Below are 23,350 nucleotides of genomic sequence, written 5' to 3' on the forward strand. Positions count from 1 at the left end.
TGTATCATTACCACACCATTAGGACTACCCTACCACCTGTATCATTACCACACCATTAGGACTACCCTACCACCTGTATCATTACCACACCATTGGGACTACCCTACCACCTGTATCATTACCACACCATTAGGACTACCACCTGTATAATTACCACACCATTAGGACTACCCTACCACCTGTATCATTACCACACCATTAGGGCTACCCTACCACCTGTATCATTACCACACCATTAGGGCTACCCTACCACCTGTATCATTACCACACCATTAGGACTACCCTACCACCTGTATCATTACCACACCATTAGGACTACCCTACCACCTGTATCATTACCACACCATTAGGACTACCCTACCACCTGTATCATTACCACACCATTAGGACTACCCTATCACCTGTATCATTACCACACCATTAGGACTACCCTACCACCTGTATCATTACCACACCATTAGGACTACCACCTGTATCATTACCACACCATTAGGACTACCACCTGTATCATTACCACACCATTAGGACTACCCTACCACCTGTATCATTACCACACCATTAGGGCTACCCTACCACCTGTATCATTACCACACCATTAGGGCTACCCTACCACCTGTATCATTACCACACCATTAGGACTACCCTACCACCTGTATCATTAGGACTACCTCAAGTGACTTCCTTGTTTCAAACTGTCCACATTCTTAGTTCAACCTAGTGACAGGTGATATAAGTCTAACCTCAGGTTCAACTCCCAACCATACCTCTCCTCACCAGTAGGGGTCCTATTCTAACCTAAGTGACCTGCCACACCTTGGAAAGTTAACCACTGAGGTGCTGCTACTCAATAGCTGCCTTTCATTGTGTTTCAATCTGGACATGGGACAAGAAAGTTGTCACAGGGGACCTACAGTATGTGTGTGTGTGTGCTCCACGTCTTTGACCCCCGTCTCACTGGTTCTGTAACAAAGGGTGTCTTCCAAATGGCACCCTATTCCCTATATAGTGTTCTACTTCATACTACAGCCCTATTCCCTATATAGTGCACTACTTTAGACCCGAGCCCTATTCCCTATATAGTGCACTACTTTAGACCAGGGCCCTATTCCTTATATAGTGCACTACTTTAGACCAGGGCCCTATTCCCTATATAGTGCACTACTTTAGACCAGAGCCCTATTCCCTATATAGTGTACTACTTCATACTACAGCCATATTCCCTATATCTATATAGTGCACTACTTTAGACCAGAGCCCTATTCCCTATATAGTGTACTACTTCATACTACAGCCCTATTCCCTATATAGTGCACTACTTTTGACCTGAGCCCTATTCCCTATATAGTGCACTACTTTTGACCAGAGCCCATCGGGAATAGGGTGCCATTTTACGAAACAAACAGTGTTGACCCAATACTGCGGCTAAAGGGCTAGCAGGATGTGTACAGTACGATTACCTTCCATTGTTACAGGGACTGCCTGCTGGACTGACTGTGGCAGATTGGCTGGGCTTTCATGAAGAGCTGGGGAAATACCCAGCCCCAGGAACACACAATTAGAGTTAAAAATAAAACACAAAAGCAGTAGAAGTGAAGCTTTCAGGGATACTTTTCCCACCACAACAAGTTCCTCGTGAAAAAACAAGGTAGAGATGGAGACTAGGTCAAAAGCCCAATGACCAAGTAGGGCTAGACTTGTCTATATTACCAAGCTATATTACCAAGCTATATTAGCCAAGCTATATTAGCCAAGCTATATTAGCCAAGCTATATTAGCCAAGCTATATTAGCCAAGCTATTCTACCAAGCTATATTACCAAGCTATATTAGCCAAGCTATTTTACCAAGCTATTTTACCAAGCTATATTACCAAGCTATATTAGCCAAACTAATGTAATATGCACATTTATGAAAGGCTGAAGTCAATGGTAAGTGTGTGCCATTTCCAGTTATTGCTTATCCCTTCAAACATGTCCCTTCCTAAACACGTAGTCTGATTAATCCAAACCCAACAGTTTCCCACCCTGTTCCCGACTGGATTTGATGAATTGAATTTGTTCCATCATTAAGCTGCTTGATCGTCCCCCCCCCCTCCTTTTAGTCTCAATCTGCAGGAGGAGCAGGTGTTGCAGGTTACCAGAGCCAGTTGATCCCTTCCAGACCAGGCTGCATTTGGTTCCCTGTCCTTCACTCTAGTCTCACCTGTGACCCTGTGGAAAGTGTACAACCTAAAAGTCCAGACCTCTTGACCAAGGCAGCCGTAGTAGGTTACTACACACATACAGGGAAGTTTAAAGGATGAGGCTACATGGATGAAGCTTAATGGATGATGCTACACGGATGAGGCTACACGGATGAGGCTACATGGATGATGGTTAATGGATGAGGCTACACGGATGAGGCTTAATGGATGAGGCTACACGGATGAGGCTACATGGATGATGGTTAATGGATGAGGCTACATGGATGAAGCTTAATGGATGATGCTACACGGATGAGGCTACATGGATGATGGTTAATGGATGAGGCTACATGGATGAAGCTTAATGGATGATGCTACACGGATGAGGCTACATGGATGATGGTTAATGGATGAGGCTACATGGATGAAGCTTAATGGATGATGCTACACGGATGAGGCTACATGGATGAGACTACACGGATGAGGCTACACGGATGAGACTTAATGGATGATGCTTAATGGATGAGGCTACATGGATGAGGCTTCTCGGGACAATTCGCTTCCATCTAATTTCTGTGTCAGTTCTGTTGAGAGGAAAGAGGGGAGAAAGCAAATGTTCTGTACTCTATAGAAACACACCCACTGTGTCCCAGACTGCCGTTGAGGCTGGGAGGTGTCGTGAGAACAATCGCCCTCGAATCCATTAGCCTATCAATTAATCACGCTGCTGCATGCTCCACTGAAGACAGACAGGACCCCCTGTCGGTCTACACCTCGTGGTCCTTTGTGTTGTGCCTTTCCATCCCTCTGTAACAACCTTGTAGGTTGTATGTTGAATTGATACTTTGAACAAACACGTATATTGAAAAGCGAACACATTCGCATGAAACAATATTTGGCACATCCATGGAACTCAGCTAAAGTGAAAATATTTGGCCAAAACAAGGAAAAAACTAACAAGGACACTGAAAGCAACTGTTGTGATAATAAATTTGACAATTAAACAACACCCTTTTTCCCCTCAAATACAAATGCTACACCCTTCAAGGGGATAGCATGCTACTGTATCGATACATACCAGTAACGTACATCGTTACAAGCCTGCTCGTTGTCGTCTAAAAACAATGCACAATTTCTTAGAACAAAGTGCAAGAGTACTATAACAATAACTTAAAGTAGGATACCAGACGTAAACCAAAAATTCGTACCTTTCCCGTTTCTGTCCATGTCGCCTAGATAATTCCTGGCTGTGTACTTCTCCTGTGTTCTTCCCCGTGACAATAGAAAAGCACGTACGCGCGTCTCCTCCGAGCGCTCCCTGCTTCCTTTCCGCGTGTGATGGGACAGACGCCGATTCCAGCTGTCAAGAAACACAGGGGACGAGATGGACACAGATAGTAGCCAATCACAGTCGTAGCTTACATGGGCTTGCCCAATCACAGCGAATGATAGAAGGGGTCTTCGGTCATTTCTTTTCTACCAGTTAGGGCCTTTGAGAAGGCGGAGAACTATCAACATCAAGGTACAGTAGTAATACAGAATGGAGGTATTCTCAACTTACTCTCTGGTTTACTCCGCAGGCCATATGAAACCATTATGAATCAAATGACAACAATGATTCATAGAATGATTCACTTCCTCTCATCAGCACCCGTTTCAACATAATGTATTCACTCCGTGGGAAAATGATTCAGTAGCAAGAGTCTCCGTCCTGGACAGATGTGTACCAGAGCAACATATTAGAAAACTTGAGATCAAATTAAATATTTGTTTACAATATTTGTAAATGTCCTGTTCTAATTTAGTTTTGAGACAGACTAAACGGGTATCAACCAATAAGGATGTTGTATCCTTGTCTGTCTGGAACAAATAGTTTCCTCACACCATACTGAAAAGTAGACCGTCAAGTAAAAACGTAGCTACTCTCAATTAATACTACTGTGACACATTAGTTTGTCTGAGAACAACACAAAATAGATTTCAGTGACAGCTCAGACAACATCCAAACAGTCAGCATTCTGACATTCCAATGCAGCCGTTTTTATCTCAATATCAAATCATTTATGGGTAACAATTAAGTACCTTAATATGATTGTTTTCCATAATAATTGTTAAAAAAAAGCTTATTAGCAAAGAGTAATTTCTCAAGCAATACTTTAGCTAGGACTGTCTGGGAGTGGTCTGAGTAGGTAGGGGAACACTGATAACTAGCCATTATTGGCAGAGAAGTTTGGAACTCTCTTTCTTAATGGTCTATTAACTAATTTATTCGCCTGATGACATCACCAAGGAGGCCAAAATTCCATCCCACCAAAACAGGCAGACATTTCAGACGGACTTTTCAAACAGCTCTTACACTAAAAGGGCATGATCATAATTTTCACAATTTCACAGTATTATTCCAACCTATGAAAATATATATAAAGAACAGGAAAATCACGTTTTTGACTGCACTTGCACTGGGCCTTTAAGTTGCCATAAAAACACAGAACATGTCAAAAGAAATGGTACTGAATGAAACATTTATTTAAAGATGGACATCAGTATTTCTTGCAAACCAGTGAAGCAAAATAAGAAAAAAAAATCAACAAAAGGCTTAGTTACAGCGTAATAATAATTTCAACCCATTTCTTCATCCTCTTAATCATCCTCCACTGAGCCACAACTACACTGAACAAAAATGTAAACGCAACATGTAAAGTGTTGGTCCCATGTTTCATGAGCTAAAATAAAATATCGCAGAAATGTTCCATACGCACAAAACGCTTTTTTTCCCCTCTCTAAATTTGAGCACAAATTTGTTTACATCCTTGTTAGTGCGCATTTCTCCTTTGCCAAGATCATCCATCCACCTGACCGGTGTGGAATATCAAGTAGCTGATAAAACAACATGATCATTACACAGGTGCACCTTGTGCTGGGGACAATACAAGTCCACTCTAAAATGTGCCGTTTTGTCACACAACACAGATGTCACAACACAGTTTTGAGGGAGCGTGCAATTGGCAGGAATTTCCAGAGTTGTTGAATGTTCATTTCTCTACCATTAGCCGCCTCCAACGTCATTTTAGAGAATTTGGCAGTAAGTCCAACCGGCCTCAAAACCGCAGCCCACAAGTAACCACACCACCCCAGGACCTCCACATCCAGCTTCCTTATCTGCGTGATCGTGTGACGGGGTGCTGAGGAGTATTTCCGTTGTTAATAAAGCCCTTTTGTGGGGGAAAAACTAATTCTGATTGGATGGGCCTGGCTCCCCAGTGGGTGGGCCTGTCTCCCAAGAGGGTGGGCCTATGTCCTCCCGGGCCCACCCATGGCTGCACTATTGCCCAGTCATGTGAAATTAATAGATTAGGGCCTAATGAATTTATTTCAATTGACTGATTTCCTTATATGAACTGTAACTCAGTAAAATCTTTGAAATTGTTGCATGTTGCGTTTATATTTTTGTTCAGTATACATAAAATCACAGCATATGGTATCCGTTGGTTACACAGTTCTTTGTATGTCCACACCATATAATTAGGAATTAGAATACTTATTTAGTAGGATCTTAAAGGTTTACACAGACAATGCAAAATAAAAGATGACAGAACCAAATTCATTTGAACATATTCTTCATATTGCAAAACAGCAACGCCAGCATCATTCTAATTGTGCGCTTGGAGAGAGGAGGTTTTGCGTTAAGCCGAGCCATTAAGTTAAAAGAAGGAATCAAATCCTATTTGATAAAGACTAATCATTCCATAACATTTGGGTCAATGCAATATTATAAAGGGACATTCTACAACAACAAAAAGTAGCCTACGGCACTTTTCTGTGACTGTTGTGGCGCAATGAGTACACCTGTATACAGAACGGTATTCATAAATACCTTTTATTACAATCAAACAAGCAAAAACATGGGTAGTCACTCATTGACAAGATGTTAAGTCTCATTATGTCTCTATATTAAAGGCAGAACAACAATAAATCAGATTGCATCTATGGGCAGCTTGCTCTGATGCCCTGTACTATAAAGTTGTGAATCCAACACTATATTGACCTAGATGTGAGGGAGACTCGCTGCTGTTTACGCTGTGTGGAAGGCCTGTTTGTCTAAAGAGATGATGAAAGGGGCTCTGGTTGTGCAATCTGGCCTAGCTTCAACTATCTGGTCTATCTGAGCTCTGCTGATCTGTCCTGACCTACGATCAAGACAGAATGAACTTGCCCCTAGACACTTACTGATCTACGGGCAGTTTTGCATTTCCCCCCCTAATGGTTAAGGTTTGGATTTGGAGAATTAGATCCGATCCTAGATCTGTATCTAAGGGCAAGTTCGGAGCTCAGACCTGGCTGGATATCTGGTCCTTAGTTTCTGCCTTCTGGGGAACACTATGGTTTCCACAGCTGTTCAAATAAGACAACAAACACAGTCTTTCCCAACAGCCCTCCATGGTGGGAAAACCCTCCTCACCATTGATAACGTTACATCAACATTCTTTCAATGTTACAATAATGTTGTAACGGTGAGCCACTTTGCCAGATGGTCAACAAGCCCCAAAGGTAATTTGACTTAACCAATCAGAGTCTGGTTTGAACTGTATTCATAGTAATATGCCATCTAACTGACACTTTTATCCAATCGATTTACGGTCATGCGTGCAAACATTTTTACATTTTTGTATTATTATTTTATTTAAACTAACTGTACAACTTAACTACACACGCATTCATACACAAATCACTCTTCCAAAGTCATCTTTATAAATCATAGTTCGATAAAGCAGACACTAGATTTTAGACAATGCATTTAGTAACTTTATAACCATTCACATTCAACGAGGCACACTCAAGCACTTCAATTTGCTGTGGTCTCCTTTTGTTTCGATAAAGCACTTTAATTGCAGATTGACATTAGAAATCAGACAGAAGACATGAGCTTTTATTTAGTCTTACTTACAGAAGGAGCTAAATGAAATTTGAAATGAATTCAGATTTACTGTATTTTTGCCACTATACCTCCCCATTAGATTTAAAGATACCATCCCCATCCTCCCTTGAAATGTCTATAAATACATTTTGAACATTAAAGCAGCTGAATTGGGCTTTTCATCGGACAAAAGTTGTGTTGTGTGTGTAAAAGAATGAACCAAAATGAAAGAACAAAATGATCAACAACATTGAGAAAACAAGCACACACTTTCATGCATTTCCATTGTAGATGACCTCAATCTCTCAGCATGTGCTAAGGGCAACATATACCTTGGCTTGCATAACAAACTCTGAGACAAATATATACAGTATGTGTCACATACTGCTTGCAGTTGAATGAGACGAAGCAAAGCCAATGTATGTATTTCCACTGCATCCTGTTTGTGACAGTTGATGCCAAATGGGTTATAAAGAACAAACATAGAAAGGGTTAATTGTCTATCACAGAAGGAGGTATAGATAGAGCTCATTATTAATTAAGCAATACTTAACTCGTTATGCTTCAGTGCTGCTGCAGGTCTGTGTTAGATAGTGTGGTAACAACGAACAGATAAGCGTGGCATAATAAGTGTCTTAACTCATCTGAAAATGATCTGAAAGCGTTCATAAAAACGTCTGACAACGATTCCACAAGTCAAAAATAGCTTACAAAAATAATTTAGTTTTTTTGATGGGAGGGCATGTACATAAAAGTGTCTGGCAATGCGGTGTTTGACAACATGACTTGAAAGAACGTGATGCTCTACACATCTGCTATGGGTGTCAGTGGTGCCAACGCTAGAGCCAGTACCCATGATTCTCGCTGCTGTCCCTGATCCAACCTCAACTCTCCTATCTTCACTGATTTACGAGTGGCTTGTTGTAACAAATCACAGCCATCAAATAAACTACCAACTTAAAACATATTTTCTTATCTTTACTTAAGATTTCTCTCAATTTTTATGAAGAGAAAAGAAACACAAATATAGTAAGGTGCTTTGACGTTTTCTGAAGTCAAACTGTAGTAGTTTCCTATGGCAGTCTTTGGCCTTGTCATGCAGCAGTGTTATGAGTAGCCATGCCCTCCACTGCTGTAAAATCATACATCTGTTGTTTAGATATGAGACTATAATCTGTGGTGGGTTAGAGGCTAGAACAGGCTACAGTGGGGAAAGGGAGGATAAGGAAGGAAAATGAAGGAAGGAAAAGGAGATGGAGTGAAAAATTGTAAGAGGAAAGGTAAGGAGAGGTGGGATGAGAGAGAGAGGAGAGAGAGAGGAGAGAGGAGAGAGAGAGGAGAGAGAGGAGAGAGAGGAGAGAGGGGAGAGGTGGGATGAGAGAGAGAGGAGAGAGAGAGGAGAGAGGAGAGAGAGAGGAGAGAGAGAGGAGAGAGAGGGGAGAGAGAGAGAGAGAGAGAGAGAGAGAGAGAGAGAGAGAGAGAGAGAGAGAGAGAGAGAGAGGAGAGAGAGGAGAGAGAGGAGAGAGGGGAGAGGTGGGATGAGAGAGAGAGGAGAGAGGAGAGAGAGAGGAGAGAGAGAGAGAGAGGGGGAGAGAGAGAGAGAGAGAGAGAGAGAGAGAGAGAGAGAGAGAGAGAGAGAGAGAGAGAGAGAGAGAGAGAGAGAGAGAGAGAGAGAGAGAGAGAGAGGAGAGAGAGGGGAGAGAGAGGGGAGAGAGAGGGGAGAGAGAGGGAGAGAGAGGGAAAGAGAGAGAGAGAGAGAGAGAGAGAGAGAAAGAGAGACGTTAAACAAGACGGTAGATAAGGAAAGATGAAGCAAGAGAGTGAGACCTTAGAAAAACAGTGAAAGGAACGATAAAAGAGGGAAGAACTAAACCGTTCCAAGTGGAGACAAACACAGTAAAAGGAACACACATGAAACCAGTGAGAAACACAGAAACAAAGAGAAAAAAGCCTGCACATGAATTTTAGAAAAGCTGCTATTTCTCTTTTTTGCAGAGGAAGGGAGAGCGGGATGCAGAACTCGCATAGAGGGATTAGAGAAGAAGAGGATTGGAGGAGGAGTGGTGTCACAGGCCATGTAAATGCATCTCCCTTACCTCCCTTAAAGGTGATCACAGTAACATTCAGACCATTCGCATACAAAAGCCATAGGTGACGAACATCGCCTCAACGTTGGATGTCGGTTACAGCGACATTGTGAAACCATTTCCATTGAGTACCCCCACCACTCCTCATTCTGGTTGAGATGAGATGTTTCTCAGTTGTAACGTAACGGTGCATATGTAGATTATTTCAGATGTTTTTTTCTTCTTCTGTCTTCCTTTCTTCCAGACAGGACAGACGTTGTAGACTGGAGATGTTATAATTATTTTTCTCCCGTTCTCCTGCTTGGCTTTAGAAAAGGCGTGCCTTCTTTTTCATGTCGTTCTTCTTCCACAGGGCCATGCGGTCAAACTGATTCAGGGTCATCCCAAACACATGGTGGAAGTCCTCTGGGGAGAGGTGTCTCTGGAAGAAACACACATACAACAAGATATGTTTATATTCTTTCGAATGACAAGACAGACAGAATCTGTGAAAGCATCAGAGTGGAAAGACACTACATGGCCAACAACTATGTGGACACACCTTCAAATTACGATCCTACATCTGTAGATACACTACATGGCCAACAACTATGTGGACACACCTTCAAATTACGATCCTACATCTGTAGATACACTACATGGCCAACACTATGTGGACACCCTTTCAAATTACGATCCTACATCTGTAGATACACTACATGGCCAACACTATGTGGACACTCCTTTAAATTACGATCCTACATCTGTAGATACACTACATGTCCAACACTATGTGGACACCCCTTCAAATTACGATCCTACATCTGTAGATACACTATATATACAAAAGTCTGTGGACAGCCCTTCAAATTAGTGGATTCGGCTATTTCAGCCACACCCGTTGCTAACAGGTGTATAAAATCGAGCACACAGCCACGTAATCTCCATGGACAACCATTGGCAGTAGAATGGCCTTACTGAAGAGCTCAGTGACTTTCAACGTGGCACCGTCATAGGATGCCACCTTTCCAACAAGTTAGTTCGTTAAATTTCTGCCCTGCTAGAGCTGCCCCGGTCAACTGTAAGAGCTGTTATTGTGAAGTGGAAGCATCTAGGAGCAACGGCTCAGCCGCGAAGAGGTAGGCCACACAAGCTCACAGAACGGGACCACCGAGTGCTGAAGTGTGTAGCGCGTAAAAAATCATCTGTCCTCTTTTGCAACACTAACTACCGAGTTCCAAACTGCCTCTGGAAGCAACGTCAGCACATTAACTCCATGAGCAATACCAAGCGTCGGCTGGACTGGTGTAAAGCTCGCCGCCATTGGACTCTGGAGCAGTGGAAACACGTTCTCTGGAGTGATGAATCACGCTTCACTACCTGGCAGTCCGACAGACAAATCTGGGTTTGGCGGATGCCAGGAGAACACTACCTGCCTGAATGCTTAGCGCCAACTGTAAAGTTTGGTGGAGGATGAATAATGGTCTGGGGCTGTTTTTCATGGTTCAGGCTCTTTAATTCCATGATCATGACCACCAATCAGAGACCACTATTACGACACACCAAATGCGTTTGCGGTGGTGTTAAAAGTACCCAATCGTCAAAAAGACACCGTATTGGAAAACGACACAAATAAAAGTGAAAGTCACCCAGTAAAATACCACTTAAAAGTAAACGTATAAATCATTTCAAATTCCTTATAGAAGCCCTATCCTGCAGTCAAATGACCTAGTGGCCTCATGGGTGGATAGTTATTCATATTTCTCAACTTTATATCTGACATGGTACAGGTGTCTTCTTTTATTAAGTCCATAACCATGTGTGTGAGGAGTATACTTTTGTTTTAAAGTAGATTTGTTTAAGACTACCAAGAATCACTCTGTGTGAACCTGATTTAGCCCCTTGCAGTAAAAGGTCAAGCAAACCAGACGGCACCAATTTCTTGTGTTTGTATTTATTTGCAGATAGCCAGGGGCACACTCCAACACTCAGACATCATTTACAAACAAAGCATGTGTGTATAGTGAGTCCACCATATCAGAGGCTGTAGGAATGACCAGGTATGTTCTCTGTTTAGTGAGTCCACCATATCAGAGGCAGTAGGAATGACCAGGTATGTTCTCTATTTAGTGAGTCCACCAGATCAGAGGCAGTAGGAATGACCAGGTATGTTCTCTATTTAGTGAGTCCACCAGATCAGAGGCAGTAGGGATGACCAGGTATGTTCTCTGTTTAGTGAGTCCACCAGATCAGAGGCTGTAGGGATGACCAGGTATGTTCTCTGTTTAGTGAGTCCGCTAGATCAGAGGCAGTAGGGATGACCAGGTATGCTCTCTGTTTAGTGAGTCCAACCGGTCCGGAGGCAGTAGGGATGACCAGGTATGTTCTCTGTTTAGTGAGTCCACCAGATCAGAGGCAGTAGGAATGACCAGGTATGTTCTCTGTTTAGTGAGTCCACCAGATCAGAGGCAGTAGAGATGACCAGGTATGTTCTCTGTTTAGTGCGTCCACCAGATCCAGAGGCAGTAGAGGTGACCAGGTATGTTCTCTGTTTAGTGCGTCCACCAGATCAGAGGCAGTAGGGATGACCAGGTATGTTCTCTGTTTAGTGCGTCCACCAGATCAGAGGCAGTAGGGATGACCAGGTATGTTCTCTGTTTAGTGCGTGACTGGACCAGTTTCCTGTCCTGCTAAGCATTTAAATTGTAGCGAGTACTTTTGGGTGTCAGAGAAAATGTATGGAGTAAAAAGTACAACATTTTCTTTAGGAATGTAGTGAAGTAAAAGTAAAATTTGTCAAAAATATAAATAGTACAGTAAAGTACAGATAAAGCCCAAATATGACTTAAGTAGTACTTTACACCACTGTGTGTTTGATGGATCCTTTGATGAATTTTGGCCATGAACATGGTTACCTCACCACCACACCCACTGCTTCCCCCAGGGGAGCAGAGCAGAGCTGGGGCCTGACTTGGACACACTCTGTCTGGGATGAGCACAGAGGGACAGAGGGTTTGATCTGGAGGGTAAGCATTTCTCCCAAACCCTAACCCCTAAGACTGAAGGACTGGGCCTACTAGGAGCTTCATCCTCTTAAAATGTATTTACAACCTGCTTTTGTGATTATTATTTACAATTTACAGTTTGTTTCAATTGCTAAGAAGCATCGGTCAATACTGAAGCCACTTTTTCAAAACACTTCACACAGTCTGCATTACCAACATGCATCTTGGCCAAACAGTTCATCTCACCTCCAAAACACAATCAAACCACCAAAACACTTCATACATGTCTCAAAATAAGCTCGTTGGACCACAACACTGGCAACAATTCTCACTCAGAAAGCATCACTCATAACACACTGACCTAAACAACACTAACAACAGGGAGAATTACAGAAATTATGAACTTTTCTCTTTGAAGTTTGAATGATTTTTCACATAAAATCAGTATTTCATTATAGAATAAGAATAACACCTTTTCACTTTATTGACTGTACTAAAGTATATGTAACAAGAATTAATCAAAAATGGAGCAATTTGCTTCAAAAGCCTTTATTTTTTCTTTATCTTGCATATAGTAATTTACTTGAAACAAAAAGAAATTCCTGAAATTCCAGGGCTGCAATAATAATTACAACAACAAAACAACATGTATAGTATAATCACTCATACTGTACAGTACTGTGAGGGTTCTAGTTCTCATCAACATGTCTAGTATAATCACTCATACTGTACAGTACTGTGAGGGTTCTAGTTCTCATCAACATGTATAGTATAATCACTCATACTGTACAGTACTGTGAGGGTTCTAGTTCTCATCAACATGTATAGTATAATCACTCATACTGTACAGTACTGTGAGGGTTCTAGTTCTCATCAACATGTATAGTATAATCACTCATACTGTACAGTACTGTGAGGGTTCTAGTTCTCATCAACATGTCTAGTATAATCACTCATACTGTACAGTACTGTGAGGGTTCTAGTTCTCATCAACATGTATAGTATAATCACTCATACTGTACAGTACTGTGAGGGTTCTCATCAACATGTGTAGTATAATCACTCATACTGTACAGTACTGTGAGGGTTCTAGTTCTCATCAACATGTCTAGTATAATCACTCATACTGTACAGTACTGTGAGGGTTCTAGTTCTCATCAACATGTGTAGTATAATCACTCATACTGTACAGTACTGTGAGGGTTCTAGATCTCATCAACATGTATAGTATAATCACTCATACTGTACAGTACTGTGAGGGTTCTAGTTCTCATCAACATGTATAGTATAATCACTCATACTGTACAGTACTGTGAGGGTTCTAGTTCTCATCAACATGTATAGTATAATCACTCATACTGTACAGTACTGTGAGGGTTCTAGTTCTCAACATGTATAGTATAATCACTCATACTGTACAGTACTGTGAGGGTTCTAGTTCTCATCAACATGTATAGTATAATCATTCATACTGTACAGTACTGTGAGGGTTCTAGTTCTCATCAACATGTCTAGTATAATCACTCATACTGTACAGTACTGTGAGGGTTCTAGTTCTCATCAACATGTATAGTATAATCACTCATACTGTACAGTACTGTGAGGGTTCTCATCAACATGTATAGTATAACACTCATACTGTACAGTACTGTGAGGGTTCTAGTTCTCATCAACATGTATAGTATAATCACTCATACTGTACAGTACTGTGAGGGTTCTAGTTCTCATCAACATGTATAGTATAATCACTCATACTGTACAGTACTGTGAGGGTTCTAGTTCTCATCAACATGTATAGTATAATCACTCATACTGTACAGTACTGTGAGGGTTCTAGTTCTCATCATCATGTATAGTATAATCACTCATACTGTACAGTACTGTGAGGGTTCTCATCAACATGTCTAGTATAATCACTCATACTGTACAGTACTGTGAGGGTTCTAGTTCTCATCAACATGTATAGTATAATCACTCATACTGTACAGTACTGTGAGGGTTCTAGTTCTCATCAACATGTATAGTATAATCACTCATACTGTACAGTACTGTGAGGGTTCTCATCAACATGTCTAGTATAATCACTCATACTGTACAGTACTGTGAGGGTTCTAGTTCTCATTTACATGTATAGTATAATCACTCATACTGTACAGTACTGTGAGGGTTCTAGTTCTCATCAACATGTATAGTATAATCACTCATACTGTACAGTACTGTGAGGGTTCTAGTTCTCATCAACATGTATAGTATAATCACTCATACTGTACAGTACTGTGAGGGTTCTAGTTCTCATCAACATGTCTAGTATAATCACTCATACTGTACAGTACTGTGAGGGTTCTAGTTCTCATCAACATGTATAGTATAATCACTCATACTGTACAGTACTGTGAGGGTTCTCATCAACATGTCTAGTATAATCACTCATACTGTACAGTACTGTGAGGGTTCTCATCAACATGTATAGTATAATCACTCATACTGTACAGTACTGTGAGGGTTCTAGTTCTCATCAACATGTATAGTATAATCACTCATACTGTACAGTACTGTGAGGGTTCTAGTTCTCATCAACATGTATAGTATAATCACTCATACTGTACAGTACTGTGAGGGTTCTCATCAACATGTATAGTATAATCACTCATACTGTACAGTACTGTGAGGGTTCTCATCAACATGTATAGTATAATCACTCATACTGTACAGTACTGTGAGGGTTCTAGATCTCATCAACATGTATAGTATAATCACTCATACTGTACAGTACTGTGAGGGTTCTAGTTCTCATCAACATGTATAGTATAATCACTCATACTGTACAGTACTGTGAGGGTTCTAGTTCTCATCAACATGTATAGTATAATCACTCATACTGTACAGTACTGTGAGGGTTCTAGTTCTCATCAACATGTATAGTATAATCACTCATACTGTACAGTACTGTGAGGGTTCTAGTTCTCATCAACATGTATAGTATAATCACTCATACTGTACAGTACTGTGAGGGTTCTCGTTCTCATCAACATGTCTAGTATAATCACTCATACTGTACAGTACTGTGAGGGTTCTCGTTCTCATCAACATGTATAGTATAATCACTCATACTGTACAGTACTGTGAGGGTTCTAGTTCTCAACATGTATAGTATAATCACTCATACTGTACAGTACTGTGAGGGTTCTAGTTCTCAACAACATGTATAGTATAATCACTCATACTGTACAGTACTGTGAGGGTTCTAGTTCTCATCAACATGTATAGTATAATCACTCATACTGTAGAGTACTGTGAGGATTCTCATCAACATGTATAGTATAATCACTCATACTGTACAGTACTGTGAGGGTTCTAGTTCTCATCAACATGTGTAGTATAATCACTCATACTGTACAGTACTGTGAGGATTCTAGTTCTCATCAACATGTATAGTATAATCACTCATACTGTACAGTACTGTGAGTGTTCTAGTTCTCCCTCTCGCCTGCATTTGGCCACAAGTTCTCATCAACTTCACATCTTAAGTCTTCTCTCGCGATTACATCGTGGAAAGTATCTTCTGGAATGTGTCATCCAACCCTGGCAGTCTTCAGGAGAAGCGTCTCCACACCCTGCATTCATAGCATCCAGTAAGGACATCTGGTCATGTGGATGGTGGTCATAAGCCTTCCACCTCCACGCAGAGAAAAACTCCTCTATGGGGTTTAGGAAGGGAGAGTATGGAGGCAGGAATAGTACTGACATCCTGGGATGTGCAGCAAACCAGTCTGACTGCAGCAGAGTGGTGGAATGCCACATTATCCCACACAACAAAGAAGGTAGGGGAGTTTCCTGCCCCTCTCTCCTCCGCTGGCACAAGTCCATTATGCAGGTCATCCAGGTCATCCAAAATAAATGAGCCTCTCTGTATTGTAGTGGTCAATGAGTGGTTTGTGTAACAGCAAACCGTCGTTGGACAGTGCTGCACATTGTGATGTTAGCTCCTCTCTGGCCTGGGACATCCACGGTTACTCTCTGTCCAATCACATTTCTTCCCCTGCGGTGTGTTTTGCCAGGTTGAATCCAGCTTTATCCACAAAGATGAATCTATGCACAGTTCGCCTGGCTTTCATCTCCATTACTCTCTAAAATACATTAAATACAGTTTTACAGTACTTTACATTATGCATAACTGTGTATGTAGCCTGTTTGGTTACTGAACTGATATCTTACCTTGACATATTGATACCGGAGTTCTTTCACACGTTCACCCTCTCTGCTTCATCCTTATTTTATGTTTCTCTATGACTCTGGCAGCAGTTATGCTGACCGTATTCACATTCCCAATAGTGATTTTGTCTGCCCGCACGCTGTCCTGAATTTCCTTCAGTTTTATTGCATTGTTGCCAATTACCATGTCAACAACGGCAATTTCCTGCGCATCTGATAAAGTTCTGCTGAGATTTTCTATATGTTTAAATCTGGTTACTGCAGAAATGCACTACATTTGCCATCATTCTGTTTTGAATGTGTTTTTAACAGTTTTGGAAACATTGTGTTAGCATTTGAAAACATGTGCTGCAAATGTATAGTTTTGCAGGTGGTGGAGTATGAATGAGAAAAGAGTTCATGGATTTCGGAGAATGTGGTGATTGGATGCATTTTGGGTGAAAGCAATGAAAAATGATTCACAGTTTGGTCCACATACACTTCTGTTTCGCTGACTGTGTGAAGAGTTTTGACCAATGCATGTTAGCAATTGAAAAAAAACCTGTAAATATGTATTTATATTTTGTATTGAAATATATTGGAGATAAGTGCTATGTAATGCTTAACATATGCTTATAATGCTTAGCTATCCTCTAGTCCAAATATAGACCTACAGTCAGACATATTTTAACACCCAAAGTGTTAACCATAAGCACTGACACTAGCCAAGTACTGGTTAGGCAGCTTTCTTAACTATGAAACCTTATTCTACAATCTATGTGAAATGAGACCCGAAACCTATTGTGTTCAACATGAGAAGTGTATTGGTCACAGGGGTGTGTGCGTTTTATCATTCGGTTTAACACCAAATCAAATCCCTTGCCTCAGAAACTTTCCTCCAAACAACCGCCGGTCTGGCCCCAGTTTGGTTCGCATTACAAACACTCTATAACGTTCTCCCAAAATATCAGAAGTATACAATGGAACAAAAACACAGTATGGTACTGATTTTGCCCAAGGACAAAGCCATTAACAGCTAGATCATAAAAGTATTAAGTTGGCAACAAGGTTAAAGATCGACTCCAGCCTATGCGCCATGGCGATGTCGACTGTAAATTAGACACAAGCTGTCATCGTGTGATGGTCAATCACCTGGTTTTTATACCGACCAGGCATCTACAGCGGAGAAGGGAGGAATCTGGGCAAGGCACTGCTGGCATCACATCAGATGAATGCAACATGGTACACACACCATGGGGCTGAGTGAATGTACGAGCATGTGTGTGTGCGTTTGTGTAGAACACACTGAGAACAGGGAGTACTGAGGACAATGATCTCTCTCTCAACACCAGTCTCAACGTTAACAGTGAAGAGGCGACTCTGGGATGCTGGCCTTCTAGGCAGAGTTCCTCTGTCCAGTGTCTGTGTTCTTTTGCCCATCTTAATCTTTTATTTTTATTGGCCAGTCTGAGATATGGCTTTTTCTTTGCAACTCTGCCTAGAAGGTCAGCATCCCGGAGTCGCCTCTTCACTGTTGATGTTGAGACTGGTGTTTTGTGGGTACTATTTAATGAAGCTGCCAGTTGAGGACTTGTGAGGCATCTGTTTCTCAAACTAGACACTCTAATGTACTTGCCCTCTTGCTCAGTTGTGCACCAGGGCCTCCCACTCCTCTTTCTATTCTGTTAGAGACAGTTTTTGCTGTTCTGTGAAGGGAGTAGTACACAGTGTTGTAAGAGATCTTCAGTTTCTTGGCAATTTCTCGCATGGAATAGCCTTCATTTCTCAGAACAAGAATAGACTGACGAGTTTCAGAAGAAGGTCTTTGTTTCTGGCCATTTTGAGCCTGTAAATCGAATCAACAAATGCTGATGCTCCAGATACTCAACTAGTCTAAAGAAGGCCAGTTGTATTGCTTCTTTAATCAGAACAACAGTTTTCAGATGTGCTAACATAATTGCAAAAGGGTTTTCTAATCATCAATTAGCCTTTTATAATTATGAACTCGGATTAGCTGTTTTCAGCTACAATAGTCATTTACAACATTAACAATGTCTACACTGTATTTCTGATCAATTTGATGTTATTTAAATGGACAAAAAAAATGTGTTTTTCTTTCAAAAACAAGGACATTTCTAAGTGACCCCAAACTTTTGAACGGTAGTGTATGTGATTTGTTGTGGACAGTGACACACTAGTAGAGATATTCTATATAGAATACACAAACATGCTTGCATCAAATCAAATCAAATTCTATGTAGACCTTACCTTGAAATGCTTACTTACAAGCCCTTAACAATGCAGTTAAAGAAATATAGTTAAGAAAATATTGACTATATAAACTAAAGTAAAACATAAAATAACAATAACCAGGCTATATACAGGGGGTAACGGTACCGAGTCAATGTGCGGGGCTACAGGTTAGTCGAGGTAATTTGTACATGTAGGTAGGGGTAAAGTGACTATGCATAGATAATTAACAGAGAGTAGCAGCAGCGTAAATAGGGGAGGGGGTTAATGTAAATAGTCCGGGTAGCCATTTGATTAATTGTTCAGTAGTCTTACGGATTGGGGGTAGATGGTGTTAAGGAGTCTTTTGGACCTAGACTTGGCGCTGCGGTACCGCTTGCCGTGTGGTAGCAGAGAGAACAGTCTATGCCTTGTGTGACTGGAGTTGTTGACAAATTTTTGGGTCTTCTTCTGACACCGCCAAGGAGATAGGTCCTGGATAGCAGGAAGCTTGGCCCCAGTGATGTACTGGGCCGTACGCACTAACCTATGTAGCGCCGGATGGTCGGATGCCGAGCAGTTGCCAAGCCAGGCGGTGATGCAACCGGTCAAGATGCTCTCAATGGTGCAGCTGGAGAACTTTTTGAGGATCTGGGGACCCATGTCAAATTTTGAGAGGGAAAATGTGTTTTCGTGCCCTCTTTACGACTGTTTTGGTGTGCTTGGACCATGATAGTTTGTTGGTGATGTGGACACCAAGGACCCGCTCCGCTACAGCCCCGTCGATGAGAATGGGGAATGTTTGGCCCTCCTTTTCCTGTAGTCCATGATCATCTCCTTTGTCTTGCTCATGTTGAGGGAGAGGTTGTTGTCCTGGCACCACACGGCCAGGTCTCTGACCTCCTCCCTATAGGTTGTCGGTGATCTGGCCTACCACTGTTGTGTCGTCAGCAAACTTAATGATGGTGTTGGAGTCGTGTTTGGCCACGCAGTCGTGGGTGAACAGGGAGTACAGGAGGGGACTAAGCACGCACCCCTGAGGGGCTCCCGTGTTGAGGATAAGCGTGGCAGATGTGTTGTTACCTAACCTTACCACCTGGGGGCGGTCCGTCAGGAAGTCCAGGATCCAGTTGCAGAGGAAGGTATTTATTTCCAGGGTACTTAGCTTAGTGATGAGCTTTGGCACTATGGTGTTTAACGCTGAGCTGTAGTCAATGAACAGCATTCTCACATAGGTGTGAGAAAGGGCAGTGTGGAGTGCGATTTAGATTGCGTCATCTGTGGATCTGTTGGGGCAGTATGCGAATTGGAGTGGGTATAGGGTTTCCGGGATGATGGTGTTGATGTGAGCCATGACGAGCCTTTCAAAGCACTTCATGGCTACAGACGTGAGTGCTACGGAGCGGTAGTCATTTAAGCAGGTTACCTTTGCTTTCTTGGAGACAGGGACTATGGTGGTCTGCTTGAAACATGTAGGTATTACAGACTCGGTCAGTAGTACAGCTTGTGGAGTGCAGTTTGTTGAGTCCAGTCTTAGTGCCAGCATCGGATTGTGGTAAATAGATGGCTACGAAAAATATAGATGAAAACTCTCTTGGTAGGTAGTGTGGTCTACAGTTTATCATGAGGTACTCTACCTCAGGCGAGCAATACCTCGAGACCTTGATATTAGACATCGTGCACCAGCTGTTATTGACAAAGAGACACACACCCCTTGTCTTACCAGACGTAGCTGTTCTGGTCTGCCGATGCATGGAAAACCCAGCCAGGGAAGATGTGTATTCTTTGGGTTGGACTCATAAAAAAAACATATTTGTCCAGTTTGAGGTGAGTAATCACTGTTCTGATATCCAGAAGCTATTTTCGGTCATAAGAGAAGGTAACAACAACTTTATGTACAAAATAAATGACAAACAACGCAAAAAAATGAACAAAATAGCAGTTGGTTAGGGGCCCGTAAAACGGCACCATTATCATCATTGTGTACACACACACACACACACACACACACACACACTGCCACAATGCTACTCTCACAACATTGGGACAAAGTGATGAGATGGGGGTGAGAACACACACGCTGAGGTTCTGGAGCGCTGTGTGAGAGCTCATCTCAGTCTCCCTGTAGGATGGTAGGATCCATAACCAGATCTCCATAGGACTGGAGACTGGAGTCTCACAGGACAGAGGGAGGGAGTAGGCATAGAGAGAGGGGGAAAGAGAGGGAGGGGTAGAGCTAGAGAAAAGAGAAAATATCTATTCTTTCAGCCCTTTGCCCTAAGTGCTGAGGTAGAGAGTGAGATAGAGGCAGAGAGAGAAATAAAGAAGAATGGAAGGGGGGGGGGGAAATATGTTGGCCTCTCACCTCCAGTCTGGTACGGTCCACATCTCTGGGTAGCTTCACCCTCACCCTGTGGGTCACAGACAGCACCTCATAGGGGTACACCTGGAAGGAACACATGTACACATGAAAAAACACACGCTGTCAGCTATTTAACACTACAGCCAGCCAGGCTAGAGAGATCATGTAATCTACAATAGATTTAGCCAAAGATATCAAACTGTATTTGCCAAACACATGAAGCTAACATGATGTGAAACACTGACCCTTACCTTGTACTCTAGAGGAGAGGAAAAAGGAGAGAGTGAGATGTCAGATTAATGACTGTGTAATTATTTCAGTATGCAAACTACCATAAAAGATCAAATCAATTCCAGCACAAATAAAATCATAGATATGTGCAAATGAAAGTGATTATTTTAATAACTTATGAGATATTGTGTTCCAGCTCAGTACGTCAAAGGCTTAAAAAAAGCCCCCCCCCCACACACACACACACACTCTGTGAAACTATGCTTTTACAGGCTTGGCACGGTGTGTGCTCTCTGGCTGGGGAATAGCAGCTCTGGAGCGGTGAACATCACACTGGTGTAACTCATTAGGCAAAAGGATGTGGCTTCAGCACCCTTGAGTGAAAACTCGTCCACCTGAACTGCTTCCCATTAAAAGTGCATTTCATTTGTTTTTATGTTTATTTAACTTTAAATTAACTAGGCAAATCAGTTAAGAACAAATTCTTATTTACAACGATGGCCTACCAAAAGGCCAAATGCCTCCTGCAGGGACGGGGGCTGGGATTTAAAAAAATTATATATATAGGACAAAACACACATCACGACAAGAGAGACACCACAACACTACATAACGAGAGACCTAAGACAATAACATAGCAAGGCAGCAACACATGACAACATACAGCATGGTAGCAACACAACGTGACAACAACATGGTAGCAACACAACATGACAACATGGTAGCAGCACAAAACATGGTACAAACATTATTGTTTACAAAGACAACAGCACAAAGGGCAAGAAGGTAGAGACAACAATACATCACGCATAGGAGCCACAACTGTCAGTAAGAGTGTCCATGATTGAATCTTTGAATGAAGAGATTGAGATAAAACTGTCCAGTTTGAGTGTTTGTTGCAGCTCGTTCCAGTCGCTATCTGCAGCGAACTGAAAAGAGGAGCGACCCAGGGATCTGTGTGCTTCGGGGACCTTTAACAGAATGTGACTGGCAGAACGGGTGTTGTATGTGGAGTATTGGAGATCTAGGTTCAACCTCTTTCAACATGGCATCAATGAGCTAACAGATCTAGTATTGTAGATCTAGGTCCTACCTCTCATTCCTCCCCAGCTGTGGGAGTCATGCTGGTCTGGGTCAACCTCAACATGGTCGGCAACCTCCTGGGGAGGACGCACACACACACACACACACACACACACACACACACACACACACACACACACACACACACACACACACACACACACACACACACACACACACACACACACACACACACACACACACACACACACACAGTCGGTTTAGACTAAAAACAGACAAGGTCAAAACACCTAACTCCATCTGGTCATATTTGACAGTTTCCAGACATCATGCGTTTACTGTACCATACAGTAACAAAGAGCAGATTCGTTTTCCTCTACGTTCCTTTTCTCTTTGGGTCGAGGAGAAATGATACAAAATATGTCTGTCTGAAGGTCGCTACAATCACAGGGAGATTTACTCACACACATTCTCAACTGCAAACTGACTGTCGACTTCTCCCACGGACTCTAATCTTGTTTCAGAAATATTACAATGTACTGATGGAGTTTAAGGGAACTGGCTTAGCTGCTGCAGCTACAGTACATTCGTTCTGGTTTGGTTCAGGTCCCAGTCTCAATGTAACTGAATCTCTGCTGTTTCTCAGGGTGGGACAGAAAGGAAGTCGTTCAGAATAACAACTTCTCCATTCTCAGCTCAGTAACTGGTGGAGTTGATCTGAATTGATTTCAGGTGTTTTCAACATCATTTTTTACAACATGTTCACATGCCTCCTCCTCACTTCCATTTATCTTGTGGTGGCTGTTAGCAGGTTAGCTGAAGTTTGTAGTGGCTGTTTAAAATAAGCTGAACCATGGATTACTGTTTCTCTTGGCCCATAGACTACTTTCAGGGTGAGGAGCCATCTAACATCAAGTAGTAACATAGTGGATTACTCCTCCCCCCCCCTCCATCATAGCCATACATTGTCTCTGCCTCAGCTGCCACAGGCATTGGTTGGTGAGGAGTAACAGCCAATCCGGTTGCAGAAATAACGTATTCAGTGTAACATGCTACTGGGGTCTGATACGGTCCACATTTCTCATTTCCTCCTAAACGTTCAACTATTTCACCCCTCTGTCTACCC

General features: G+C 42.1%; 2 protein-coding genes across 13 annotated transcripts in view; both read right to left on the reverse strand.

Moving 5' to 3' along the window:
• The window catches only part of LOC115198127 (actin filament-associated protein 1), a gene marked incomplete in the record, with an annotated part of 130,853 nt that extends 127,348 nt beyond the window's left edge, over positions 1-3,505 (reverse strand). The window contains 1 exon segment of the mRNA XM_029759824.1: positions 3,390-3,505. Coding sequence (XP_029615684.1) covers positions 3,390-3,408 — 19 coding nt within the window.
• Positions 3,506-9,395: 5,890 nt separating this feature from the next.
• The window catches only part of ablim2 (actin binding LIM protein family, member 2), a 116,184-nt gene continuing 102,229 nt past the window's right edge, over positions 9,396-23,350 (reverse strand). For all 12 annotated transcript variants that reach the window (XM_029759827.1, XM_029759826.1, XM_029759825.1 and 9 more), the window contains 4 exons: positions 22,274-22,340; positions 21,201-21,208; positions 20,953-21,033; positions 9,396-9,604 (listed from right to left, as the gene is read on the reverse strand). In XM_029759827.1, coding sequence (XP_029615687.1) covers positions 9,491-9,604; positions 20,953-21,033; positions 21,201-21,208; positions 22,274-22,340 — 270 coding nt within the window. In that variant the 3' untranslated portion in view covers positions 9,396-9,490. The remainder of the gene's footprint in view (positions 9,605-20,952; positions 21,034-21,200; positions 21,209-22,273; positions 22,341-23,350) is intronic.

Source organism: Salmo trutta, chromosome 8, assembly GCF_901001165.1.
Source record: "Salmo trutta chromosome 8, fSalTru1.1, whole genome shotgun sequence".
Lineage (NCBI taxonomy): Eukaryota > Metazoa > Chordata > Actinopteri > Salmoniformes > Salmonidae > Salmo > Salmo trutta.